This window comes from Ascaphus truei, chromosome 8, assembly GCF_040206685.1.
Source record: "Ascaphus truei isolate aAscTru1 chromosome 8, aAscTru1.hap1, whole genome shotgun sequence".
NCBI lineage: Eukaryota > Metazoa > Chordata > Amphibia > Anura > Ascaphidae > Ascaphus > Ascaphus truei.
Genome location: NC_134490.1, coordinates 28,032,018 through 28,045,133, shown reverse-complemented (window position 1 = coordinate 28,045,133; position 13,116 = coordinate 28,032,018). Strand labels below are relative to the sequence as shown.

General features: G+C 46.4%; 1 protein-coding gene across 1 annotated transcript in view; it reads right to left on the bottom strand.

Annotated features, from left to right (window-relative positions):
- TLL2 (tolloid like 2) overlaps positions 1 to 13,116 on the bottom strand; it is a 194,584-nt gene that overhangs the window by 67,335 nt on the left and 114,133 nt on the right. Inside the window, exon 3 of the mRNA XM_075611010.1 lies at positions 12,707 to 12,781. Coding sequence (XP_075467125.1) covers positions 12,707 to 12,781 — 75 coding nt within the window. The remainder of the gene's footprint in view (positions 1 to 12,706; positions 12,782 to 13,116) is intronic.

The window sequence follows — 13,116 nt, the reverse complement described above, 5'->3', positions numbered from 1 at the left end:
GAGAACTTCTCATTGAATTTAAAGGGGCAGGTCAGAAAGAAAGTAACACAAATTAGTGAAAGGGTCAGTCATCCTTGAAGTAATAGTTGACCTTATTTGCATCCTGTTAAAAATGAACATGTTTTCTTTTCCCCCAGGCCCGCTGCATATCCTACCTGTACGGTACCTACCTGTTTAATGATGGCAGCATAATTACTATACAAACAATGCACAAGACAAAGAGAACAGGTCACCATTCATTGTGAAGACTGACAAACAGTTGTGGCACCAAAAGATTATTAGCCTTTGTAAAAAAAAAAAAAAAACATTGTTTAAGTACTTAAAAAATTTACATGGTGCAGTCATTAGCAAACAGATAAACATAACGCCGATATGTTTGAATCCAGTGTTTCTGACAAGTCATCTTAACAAGAAGCAAAACATGTAAGACAGATACTTTAAGCCAAGGGTGCTAAACTTCATTCCTCAAGCTCCCCCCAACAGATCAGGTTTTCAGGATCTACCTGCTTCAGCACTGTGCTGAAGCTGAGATATCCAGAAAACCTGACCTGTTGGGGGCTTGAGGACTGAAGTTGAGCACCCCCCTGTCTTTCTGACTAACCCAATAATAAAGGTTTTTTTTTGTCCCCTTCTTTAAACGAACCCTTACATTTAACGGTTGTGGACATCCCACTAAAAGGCAACCTGTCTGATTGTAAAATCTGCCTTGCAATAGCTGGCATTACTTCAGCTTTGGAATTCTTGTGCATTAATTCCCCCCCCCCCCCCCGGTTAAATGATGAATCCCTAAGTAAATAAAATCAGCGCACTTATTTTCCATTATATTTGATAGTAAGAAAAATTCCGACGCTTGTTCATTTTTTTTAATGACAATTGTTGGCTGGGGAAGGTGGACGCCATATCGGACCCGGCAGTATTTTCGGACGTTGGTAAAAGTAAAATAAAAAATATGTCGCTCAGAATGTTATAAATCTCATTATAATGTGTGACGCTTAACTCCTCTCCACATTATAACAGGGACAATGTACTTCACCTTAAACACATTGATGCCAAGGCCCTTGTTCAGTATGCTGTAAAGACGTCTTGTGTGGTGGTGAAGATTTAAAACCCCTTCATTTCAATGGAGCTGAACCCTTCTCCAGCACAGGGAAGATGTCCAAAGAGCATATTGAATAAGAGATGCAGTAAGAAAATACTGGTCCTTGCATCAAATAACATCTAAATTGGTGAAAAACAAAGATAAAATACAAATCAAGCTTAAGGCCTGGGTCCCGCTGCTTCCGACGGCCTGTGCGGCCGCGCGTGCACTACGCACCATCTGATGTTATTCTCCCGAGCCGGTCCCAGTCCCCCCTCGCTGCACGGCTCACTACACGCTGTGACGCGTCAACCGCCAGGGGATTCAAGAGAATTGTAATCCCAAGCGGCGACGCGTCACGTGGTGTGGCTGTGAGCCAATGAGGAGGGGACGCTTCGGGGAGCGGGGAGGAGAGTGTGGGGGGGGGAAAGCAGCGATTTTAAATAAACTGCAGCACCAAGGAAGTCCCCCCTGCTCCCTCCCACAGACTCTCTCCTCTTCGCGGGCGGGGGTGTGTGTGTGTGTGCCGTTGTACGCGCTGCTCATGTACTGCGGGACAATGTCAGTATTGGGTTGAAGGCCCCCCTAGCAGTGACGGTGTTAATTCGCCTGCTGAGCTGTGTGTCAGCGATCCCCCGGGCTCCGATTCACCCCCCCCCCGTGTATTTGTGAGTGCGTGAGTGCCAGTCTGTGTGTGTATGTGTGTGCCTGTCTGTGCCTGAGTGCGTGAGTGCCTGTCTGTGTGTGTGTGTGTATGTGTGTGCCTGAGTGCATGAGTGCCCGTCTGTGTGTGTATGTGTGTGTATGTGTGTGTATGTGTGTGCCGGAGTTCCTGCCTGTGTGTGTGCCCGTCTGTGTGTGTGTATGTGTGCCTGAGTGCGTGAGTGCCTGTCTGTGTGTGTGCCTGTCTGTGTGTGTGCCTGTCTGTGCCTGAGTGCGTGAGTGCCTGTCTGTGTGTGTGTGTGCCCAAGTGCCTGTCTGTGTGTGTGCCCGAGTGCGTGAGTGCCTGTCTGTGTGTGTGAGCGGCTGAGGAGTTGAGGGGCTGAACAGTTGAGGGGCTGAACGGCTGAGGGGCTGTCCCGCCCCCTCACGTCATGGCCGCGCCCCTCCACCCGTTTTGGCCACGCCCCCCATGCCGGAAAAAGTTTCCTGCAGACCGCAGATCGCGGTGCAGTGAGTTGCACGCGCCGCCGGCAAGCAAGACAGCCGTGCGGACGCGTGCAACGGGGCCTTAGCCTAAAGCAGTAATACTACATATATCCCCCTCCCCCTTTTTTTCTTTTCTTATTTTTAAATGTAAAGCATGTAACAATGTAGAATTATACATCTTTACCTAAGCTGGCAATCGTTAGGCACTCATGTTATAAATCGGTAAAATACTGATTGCGTGAGGTGCATGCTGGGAAGCAAGGAGCATGGAAGCTTGAACTGAGAGCTCTGTGCCTCACTCCCAGTTTTTAAAAAAAAACGAATAGCAAAACTGGCAAGACTTGACTAAAAACACCACCTTATACTAACTAAACATCCAGGATGTCAAAAAAGATAGCTAAAACCCCTAAAAAAAAGGGGCTCCCAGAGTATTTTGGCAGAGCTAAACCGAACAGGGCCACGGCGGCAAGGGCACCCACCTCCCGCACTGGATCAGAATCGGAGGAGGAGGGGGATACAGGGGAGGATCAGGGTCTTCTGCCGGTAAGACGCTGCGATTTTGAAAGACTATATACAGACTTAAAATCCATGTTGCAGGCTGAAATTAGAGCCCTGGGAAAGGAGGTAGGGAGCCTGGGGGCAAGAACGCAGGAGCTTGAAGTGAAGGTGGATGCTAACGCCAAGGTGGGCCTGCGCAATACAAAAAAGACAGCGGACCTGCAGGCGCAAATTAACGAATTAAAAGACAGACAAGAAGACGCAGAAAACCGCGACCGACGCAATAATGTCCGCCTACGGGGCGTCCCAGAGACTGTGGGAGACTGTGAGGAGTTCGTGGCGCGGTGGCTCGCCCATATGTGCCCGGATTCCCCGCAAGATAAACTGGGAATGGATAGATGCCATCGGGCGCTCCGGTCAAAACCACAACCAACAGAACGACCGCGGGACATTATAGTGCGGCTCCATCACTATAAGACCAGGGAAGCGGTGCTGCAGCACGCAAGGAATGCACCCCTGAGAGAATTTGAGGGCACCAAAATTGCAGTATTCCAGGACATTGCCCCAATTACATTAGCCCGAAGAAGAGAGCTGTGGCCCATAACTAAATGCCTCAGGGATAAGGCCATCCGCTACCGTTGGCTGTTTCCCTTCGGGCTGATGGTGATTAAAAATGGACGCCCAATCAGTATGAAAGCCCCTGGAGAAGGTGAGGCGTTCCTTAAGAAGCTGGGGCTGCGGCTGACCCCCACGGCCTCCGAGACGGAAGAGCCGGCCCCGGGACCATCCTGGACCACAGTCGGAAGCACAGCTGATGAAGGGGCCACTCTAGGATGAGGAAACGTATAATTACTATGTTTCACCACAGTTTGTGCTTTAATAAAGTTGTCAGTTTAATGTTCAAAAAGTCAAGAAATATATACCTTTGCCCTGGACTAATGGACCTCGCACCCCCCCCCCCTACCGGAGCTGGTGTATGCCGCATACCCGGGATGTCGGGCACCTGTTAAAAAACTCTTTTGGACTTACCTCGTGGAGCTGGCAGGGCACCCAAGATGGCGGAGATAGCGCAGGCACCATGGAACGCAGAACCAGGAAGGCGGGAAGATCGAGGTGAGCGGGAAGCCAAGTAGATGATGCGTCCGCGTCGGTGAGTTGTCAAATCCAAAATGGCGTCCAGAGGAAATACGTCACCGGAAGGGGCGGGACCCGGAGCGGCCATCTTGGAGGTGGCGAGGAGCAGAGGAGATCCTGGCCGCGACGTCATCTTAAGGAGCCGGAAGCAAGCGCCGGCGAGTGAGGGAGCCGACATTGAGAGGCAGGGACCACCGGGAGCAGCGGAGATCCCAGACACCTGCACACAGACCAGGAAGCCGGAAAGAGACGGCGACGGAGCACTACGCAGGGATCGACATGGACTGCACCGGCGGACAATAAAAGAATCTTTGGTGGATGTGATTCATTACGGAGCTGAGGGGGGCAGTGGGGAGAGAGCTCAGTCAGCCGGAGAAACAGATAAGAGGGGCACGGGTAGCGCAGATAGGGTGGGTAATAGAGGGGAGAGAGGGGAAAGTGAGGTGGAAAGGAAGGAGGGGGACGTGTAATAGGGCGAGATAGGATGGGGTAAGTAGATTAAGTAGGTGGTTTAGGATAGGTGGCTAGAAGGAGGGAAGTAGTAGGTAGATGGGTTGGAGGAGGGAGCGGAGAGAGGAGGAGTAGGGAGGTGAAGTAGAGAGGAGTAGGTAGGTTATCGGGAAAGGAGGGGGATGTGAAATAGTGGAAGGTAAGAGAAGGTTAGTTTAAGAGAAGAAGTTCTGGAAATGTTGGAGAGGGATCAGAGACGGGGAAGTGGTTAAATAAGAGAAAGATAGAGGTGAGAAGGTAATACACACACAAGAAGATAGAAGGGAGGGAGCGAGAACCTGAAGTAGATCAAAAGGCCCCAGGTAACCAATATAGGCTCGATTCCGGGGTGGTCGGTTTATCTCTGTATATGGTGGTCCCGCTCATTGAGGTCAACAGCCACTGAAAGTGGAGGGATACATGGGTCCAGGCCAAGCAAAGGCCGGAGGCGCCACACAGACACAGAGGCGGGATTATTAGCTCCAATTAGGAGTACAAGGATAATGTATTACTAGGGGGAGAGGCAGGTTACCGTAAAGTGGAGTACGCAGGGCAAAGGAATGATCATAGGAAAGCATTGTTTGCTAGTTGTTGTTTGAAGAGTTTATAGGAGGGAGGCCGGATAGCGGGGTTCGAGCCTGCTTTTGTTCCTGCATGGACCGACAGCCGGAGCGGGAAAGGACACCAACCCCAATGACCGGCAAAGTCCCTTGGGAGGGGATTCCAGTGAGGGAGGGAGGGGGGCAGGGAGGGAGGGAGTACCTGGCCGCCTACACTGAGTACCCAAGGGCGATGGTCTCACAGCCGGGGTACGGGTACCGAGGCTCTGAGACCACTGTTTATATGTGTTGTTTATGTCTGTCTGGATGTTCCCCCCCTCCCCTCATGTATCTTCCCCCCCATAGTGCACCAACCTACAGGAAGATGGAGAACTACAGATCCCCTGAAGTTCTTGGAGTAGGCGGACCAACGAACGGCCCAGATGACCTCGCCATTGGAGCACACCTCTTCTGCAGACAAGGATGAGTAATGAACTAATAATGATTACACACAATGTCAAAGGGTTTAACAGCCCGGTAAAACGTAGAATCGCATTTAAAGAATATAGCCGCCTGAAAGCCGATATACTTTTTCTACAAGAAACCCACTTTTCACACTCCAATCACCCGAAATATCTAGACAAAAATTACAGAACTTTTTACCTGGCCTCTAACAAGGCAAAGAAAAGAGGAGTGGCTATCTTAGTACACAATAAACTGGCGTTAGATATAAATAAACAATATACGGACCCAGAAGGTCGTTATATCATCCTTACGGGGATGATACAGAGTCAACCTCTGACATTGGTGTCAGTCTACGCCCCATGCGAGACGAGCGCTACATTCTTTACACAGTTCTTTAATAAACTACACACTGTCGCAAAGGGACATATCTTCATAGCAGGCGACCTTAACCGCACACTAGACTCTGACCTGGACAGATGTACGAGACCTAACCTATCCCACAAACAGGACGTACTAACCATACATAAGGGTATGCAAGATTGTCAGCTAATTGATATTTGGCGGGAACAACATCCTAATGCACGGGAATATACCTTTTACTCCCACCCACACAATCGCTACAGTCGGATAGATTACCTCCTGGTGTCCAATAGAGTGGTCCCAGTGGTAGGGCACACGCAGATACATGGAATCTCGTGGTCCGACCATGCACCGGTAGAGCTGCGGTGCACATTAGACGCCTTAGACAGACCGGGAGCAAACTGGAAGCTCAACGAACTCCTCCTTAAATGCCCCGTAACTGCAAAAGAGATTGGTGAGCGAATCCAAGAATATTTTAAGGACAACAAAGGCAGTGTGTCGGCTCAATCCACGCTCTGGGAGGCTCATAAGGCTACCATGAGAGGGGTGTTGATGACCATAGCAGGAAAAAGAAAGAGAGCAAAAGAGGCGAGAGTAAAAGAGCTACGTGAGAAATTGGCACATCTCACTGCTCAACACAAAACGCACAAGGATAATTTGGTTTGGAAAGAACTGAGCGACACTAAAATTAAACTTAACCTGGTCCTGACCTCTCAGGCCGAGAAGGAGTTGGCATGGTCAAAGCGCAGATTCTATGAGAAAGCCAACAAGCCAGATACCTTATTAGCCAATAAGCTCCGAAACAAGCTTCCAAATTACCGTATAGCATCCATCAAATCTCAGGGGGGGGACCTTACCTCCGATCCTCGACAAATAGTGGAGGTGTTTAAGAATTATTACGCCACATTATACGACGGTGATAAGGTCAGCCACACACAAAAGACCGCAGCAACTTTGAACAAATTCCTAAAAGAGGCAAATCTGCCTACCTTGAGCAGGGAGGATAGGGAGGCACTCCAGGGTGACTTCACCCTTGAGGAAGTAACAGAGGTAATGAAGTCCCTTAAACCCGCTAAAGCCCCTGGTCCAGACGGATTTTCAAATTTATATTATAAGAAATTTGTCAAGATTCTGGCTCCCCACTTGTTGTCCCTATTTAACGGGATTCTAGCAGGAGAGCCCCTCCCGGCACAGATGCTCCAGGCGTCTATCTCTGTGATCCACAAACCCGGTAAGGACCCGGCAGACGTCAAGAGCTACCGGCCAATATCCCTGATCAATTCAGACACTAAAATCTTCTCAAAATTGTTAGCTAACAGGGTGGGCATTGTCCTTCCGGGGTTGATTCACCCGGATCAAGTAGGCTTTATTGAGGGCAGGCAGGCGGCAGACAATACTAGGCGGATTGTAGATTTGATTGATTTGGCAAAAAATAAAAATATTCCGTCTATGTTGTTGAGTCTGGACGCCGAAAAGGCCTTTGATAGGATTGACTGGCCCTTCCTCAGGGAGACGCTGGGGGCGTTTGGGTTCGGGGGGCGCCTTCTAGAGGCAATACTAGCCCTTTACAATGGTCCCACTGCAAGGGTGAGACACCAAGGATTCCCCTCGGAGATATTCAACATCCGTAGCGGGACAAGACAAGGTTGCCCACTTTCACCGTTAATATTTGCCCTCTGCATAGAACCGCTAGCGGCTCATATCAGAGCAAGCCCAGATATAACAGGGATAGATATAGGGGAGCAGCATCATAAAGTAGCGTTATACGCCGACGATGTAATCTTGACACTGTCAAAGCCCCTCACCTCCTTGCCCAACGTCTTTGCGATCTTGGGAACTTTCAGCTTGGTGTCGGGGTTTAAAATTAACCAGGCCAAGTCGGAAGCGCTTAACATCAATCTACCCAAGCCGGTCGAAAAATTGATAGAGCTCAACTTCAATTTTAAATGGCAACCCTCCGCTATCAAATATTTAGGGGTGTATATCACAAAGGACTACAACACACTATATAAAGCAAATTTCCCCAGAATAATGAAGAAACTGAAGGAAGATCTCAGGGTTTGGGCGGGTTATGGCATATCGTGGTTTGGGCGGATCAACAGTGTCAAAATGAACCTGCTGCCTAAACTACTATATCTGTTTCAAGCCCTCCCAATACCTCTTGTTAGGACTGAGGTCCTCACGCTGCAGGCTCGCATTATTCAATTTATTTGGAATAAAAAAAGCCCACGAATTGCGAAAAGCATACTGACAAAACCAGTAACAAGAGGAGGGTTAGCGGTACCTTGCTTGTTGGCATACCACAAGGCGGCACAACTATGCCAAATTGTCCAGTGGCACTCGAACCCAGCAAATAGAAGATGGGTGGCCCTAGAAACAGAATGCTGTGCGCCAGTAAAACTGCACGATCTGATTTGGCTTCCAAAACAGTGTAAGAAATCATTAGGGATGCCACTCTGCGCAATTGCGAACTCGCTAGCGGTCTGGGAGTCATCTAAATTTAAAGCTAAATTGACCACACGTCAGTCGTTGATGACCCCCCTGGTGGGAAATCCGGATTTTGCTCCAGGGCTGTTAGGTGACAAATTTGTAAAATGGACGCAAGCGGGGTACTTACGATTAAAGGACCTGGAAGGACGTAAATATATCAAGACGTTCGATATGATTAAGGATGAGAAAAAGCTACCCAACACAGAATTATTTAGATTCCTCCAGGTTAGGGCTTTCTATAATAAATTCCCGGTTCGCCCAGCACGAACCAATTTCGAACAGCTGTGTTCCAGAGAGACGGACACAAGAGGACTAACTTCTCGGATGTACAGGGAGGTAGTCTGTCCGAAGACTTCCGACGCCCCCCGACTGAAATACATGCGACATTGGGAGACAGATTTAGGGGAGACACTAGAGGACGAGGAATGGGATCAGATATTACAGGCAGCTGCCAAAAGCTCAATTTGTGCCACGTTGAAGGAGAACGCATATAAAGTCCTAATGCGGTGGTACCATACCCCATTGAAATTATCTAAATTTATCAAGAGCTATTCCCCGCTCTGTCCAAAACAGTGTGGGGAAACGGCTGATTTAAAACATATGCTGTGGTCTTGCCCGAAAGTGGTCCCGATTTGGGAATCTATTAGAGATTGGCTAGAAAGAATCCTCAACTTGGAGATCCCCCTGGACCCGTGGCTGTTCCTCGTGGGCAGACGGCCTCAGGACGTGTCTAACGCGACACTCAAATTGGTTGCACATTTCGCAACCGCCACGAGGTGTGAGATCGCAGCAGTATGGAGACAACAGGAATTACCCACTATAGCTAAAATCAGGAACAGAATCTGGCATGTCTGCCAGATGGAACAGTTGACGAGTTGGATCAACGACTCTGGCTCCAAATTTCTAAACGTATGGGCCCCATGGCTGGCCCAAACAGACATCCCGGGGGTGGACGCCGCCACAATTTTGCATTAATATAGATAAATGCGTTCTCCTTGGACAAAGCAGACCAGACGAGATGATGACATAGCGACGGAGAACATAGAACCACCGGGATATCCACAACACACCCTAGCGTACACATAGAGCTAATAGCAGATCCTCCGCTCCGATGCAGCAGTTACAGGTGCCCCCCACCCCCACCCACCCTAATGTGTCTCACCCCAGTCTAGTTTGTCCTGTCCGTCTTAGTGATGTGGTTTACGTGTGGTTTGTTACGTCTGTCTCATGTCCTGTCTACGTGTCACTGTTTTGATGACAAAATTGGGTATTCTGTAACGTATGCCAATAGGTGGTGATATTATGTATGCTCTGTAATACCTAATAAAAATGAGAGTTATAAAAAAAAAAATACTGATTGCGTGCCTAACTAAATGGCCGCTTTTCAGTTCCAATCAATCCTTCGGTCAGTGTAACTCGGCAGCTACAATGTATCCTTCTATTACTAAGGGGACATTATCTATTGTTACAGTTTGCAGCTCAAACTCCTGGGAGCATTGGCAACAAATTATCACAAGCAGGAAAGTGCAACAAAGATCTTGCACTGCTGGGGGTGGTGGGCTTAAACCTGCTATAGAAATCAAAGGATGCTTTAAAATTAATTTAAAATGGCATTATCTAGTACTACAGTACGGATTTATTAAAATAAACAAGATTTCACATGTTTTGCTGTTTTAAGGTAACAAATAGGTATAAAGGTTAATGCCTCAGCAGTGTAAATCTAAACATATTGAAAGGCGCACTCCAACATTGGACTCGCAGTATGGAGCTATGAAGGCGAGTTACCTACCTAGCTGTTGCTGCTGCGATTAATTCATGCTCCACAAATAAATGGCGTACATGTTGCACCAAACTTTGAGACTTCATGTACTCCGTGCAAGGATAGCTCCACACTGTGAGAGCAATGTAAGAGGGCTGCTATCAATATTTATAGATTTTCTTCCAACTTGGTGAACCCCTTTTCATTAGTGAAAGACGGTGTCTATGGGCATAGCTCTACTTCGTAAATATGGGCAGATGTGCCTTATTAGTATAGAGAAAGAGTGCTAGACTATATAGTGTTACTGTGAGGGTGTCGTTAGTCTGTGTTGGGTGGTGCTAGTTTACAAGGGGGGTAACTTAGTGGTGGACACCTTTTCCTTTCTGGATCTGCCTTCAAGAACCCCACCCTCCATCCATCCCTAGGTTGGCGTTGATGAAGGATGTATTATGCGTTGCAGCTTGGCGGGGTGAAGTGATATTTAGGACAGGTACCTTGCTAGTCTTGGCTCCATTGTGAAGAGGTTGTTGTACTTCCCAAGTTGCATTTTGTTGAGTCATCAGGCTTGTTACACCAGGTGGCGGTATGGTGTTGAGTCATGGGTATCCCATAGACTCTTATGTTACAGTGGGTGGAGCAAGCAAGTTGGGGGTGGGGGGAGGGGCATATTTGGGTCATGTACGGTTTGTATGTTTGTACAGGTTTATAAGACATTTTTAATAAAGCGGTGACGGTTTTTACTCCAAGTGGCGTCCAGCTAGTTTAGTATGGGCCATTGAGGAGCTGGGACTAACTCAAGGCCAAGAAGGTCAAGTATGTTAGACTTGAATATGCCACCTTTGTTCTCACCCTGCCCCCTGGAGACTCTTTAGCAGAGCAAGCAACGCTGTAAGTAGAAGCATTGATTTTTACACATCCTTAGAACTTCAATCCTCTTTCTTTGCAACTTAACCAACAGCTGTCCAATAACCTCAAATGTACCATTACTGGTAGATGTCTAATTTCCAGCCCCAATTACAGAAATTAAAGCCTCTCTCTATGTTGGTCAACTTCACATGCCAAAAATCTCAGATTAACAACCTGTAATACACATTTAAATCCTTTAACACTTGCAACCTCTTTTATGTGTACAACTATTTATCCTATACATGGAAACATCCCAGAAACACTTTCAGCCCATTGAAAGCATACACTGAAAAATGCAGGGCCATTATTAGAGCGCTAACGTAAATAATCCCCATACAAACCCCATACAAACCACTAATACCGTGCTCCCCTATTAATGTGTTACCTAATGCATGGCTACAATTTCTGTGACTGTGTAGAAAAAAAGATCATTAAATCTTAAAGCTTGAGTCTCTAATTTCATTAAAACTATTTTTTTTATTAACTTGCAGGCCCGAATTTGGTTCATATATGAAAAAAATAGCACAAGATTACTAAAGTGAGACAAAAGTTGTGTCTTATTTGTTTGCTCTATTAAAACAGCAGTTCCCTTGACCCCCCTTTTTATTATACATATAGGGGGGGTTGCTGGACCTGAACTACATTCATTTCAGCTCTGGGGACAGCCTGGTTCCAAGGTATTTATTGGGAAAGGTGCGGTTGGTTACTTCCTTGTATTCAAATCTCCCGGTCAAGCAAGCCAACAGGAAGCCACGATGGATGGCATCATGGCTTCTTATTGGCCTGCCTAATGGGGAAGAATGAACCTTAATTTTGTTTTACCTAGAGGACATGCTACCGGCAGGGCACCTTAACCTGTAAGTATCTCAGTAACCAGGCTGTCCCAGAGATTAAATCAATGTTGCTCAGATCTGGGCTTCCCCTGTTACTATATATTGTATGTAAAACTAAAATATGTGGTTGTATACTCTGCTGATTCTTATTCTTTGCACTTTAGCCTGGAAATTAAAGTGTTAATGTAGCTATAAATAGCAGGACAAGAGACAGTAGATCCATCCTCTGAGGAAGCTGTTCTCATGTGAAACGCCCAAGGAAGATGGAAAGTTCAAGCCCAATCTACTGAAGCCTTTCTTTCCACAACCTCCTAGCCCGAGTGTCATGACGCCACAGGAGATCACATGACCAGGAATTGGAACGTGTGATTGGATCAGAAAGCTGAGCCACTGAAAACAAACCAATTTATTCACTAGCATAATTATGAGCGAGTTCCTAAAGGTTCTGATTTCTGAACAATAAATGTTTTACCCAATTGAAGGTTTTGGTGCATTTTTTAATCGATACTCTGATTAATTCTAGCAAAAGCAAAAGGAGGAGACCTATTAAGTAGCGTATCCACTGACTTATATACCCCCCAAAATGCTCATCTATACAACACATCTAGAGATAACTGAACACCTTGATATCTGGGAAATAAGCTGACTTGAAAATGCAAATAAACTAATTTAAGAAGTCCGAACCAAAAAAAAAAAAACGGCAAATCTCAGAAGTTTGCAAATTTGGGCGAAAAGCTCATACATCTCTCTACTCGTTACATTAATTGCCCGATAAGTAGTCAACTTTTTGACCAAACGGAATGAAGGTTTGCTTAGTATTTGCAACTTATACTGTATGTATATTAAGATACATTATACCTAAGTGAAGAAAAAGTTACTAATGTTGCTGGCATGCTCAGAATGTCAATATTTTTCATTAGGGGGATACCGGAAACATTACAATATTGTGCAGTTTATAAAAAAGTAAATAAAGATACCCAAAGGTCTAGGTGGGGTACCACATTACCCTTTTTGACTTCTTTGCGAGCACGATTTGATGAAGTTGTGTTCTGGGTTGTGTTAAAATTCTCATTCAGATCACCTGGAAGACAGGAGAAAGTTACAATAATCAGTCAACTACTGTAATAGTTGTGCATAAGTGAATAGAATCACGTTCTTTGTTATTGAACTGGTACATGTTGTGAAGATCCCACTACTGACATGGATCCAAACAATTAAAAATAAACGTATACAATTGGAACTTACCAAGGATTGAACTCGATGGACATGTATTTTTTAAGTCTACTATATAAATACATAACCATCATTCTGTTACTATTACATAGTAGATGAGGTTGAAAAAAGACATCCATCAAGTTCAGCCTATGCACAATGTATTGGAGGGCTTATACTGTATATACCAAATCCTATGATTAC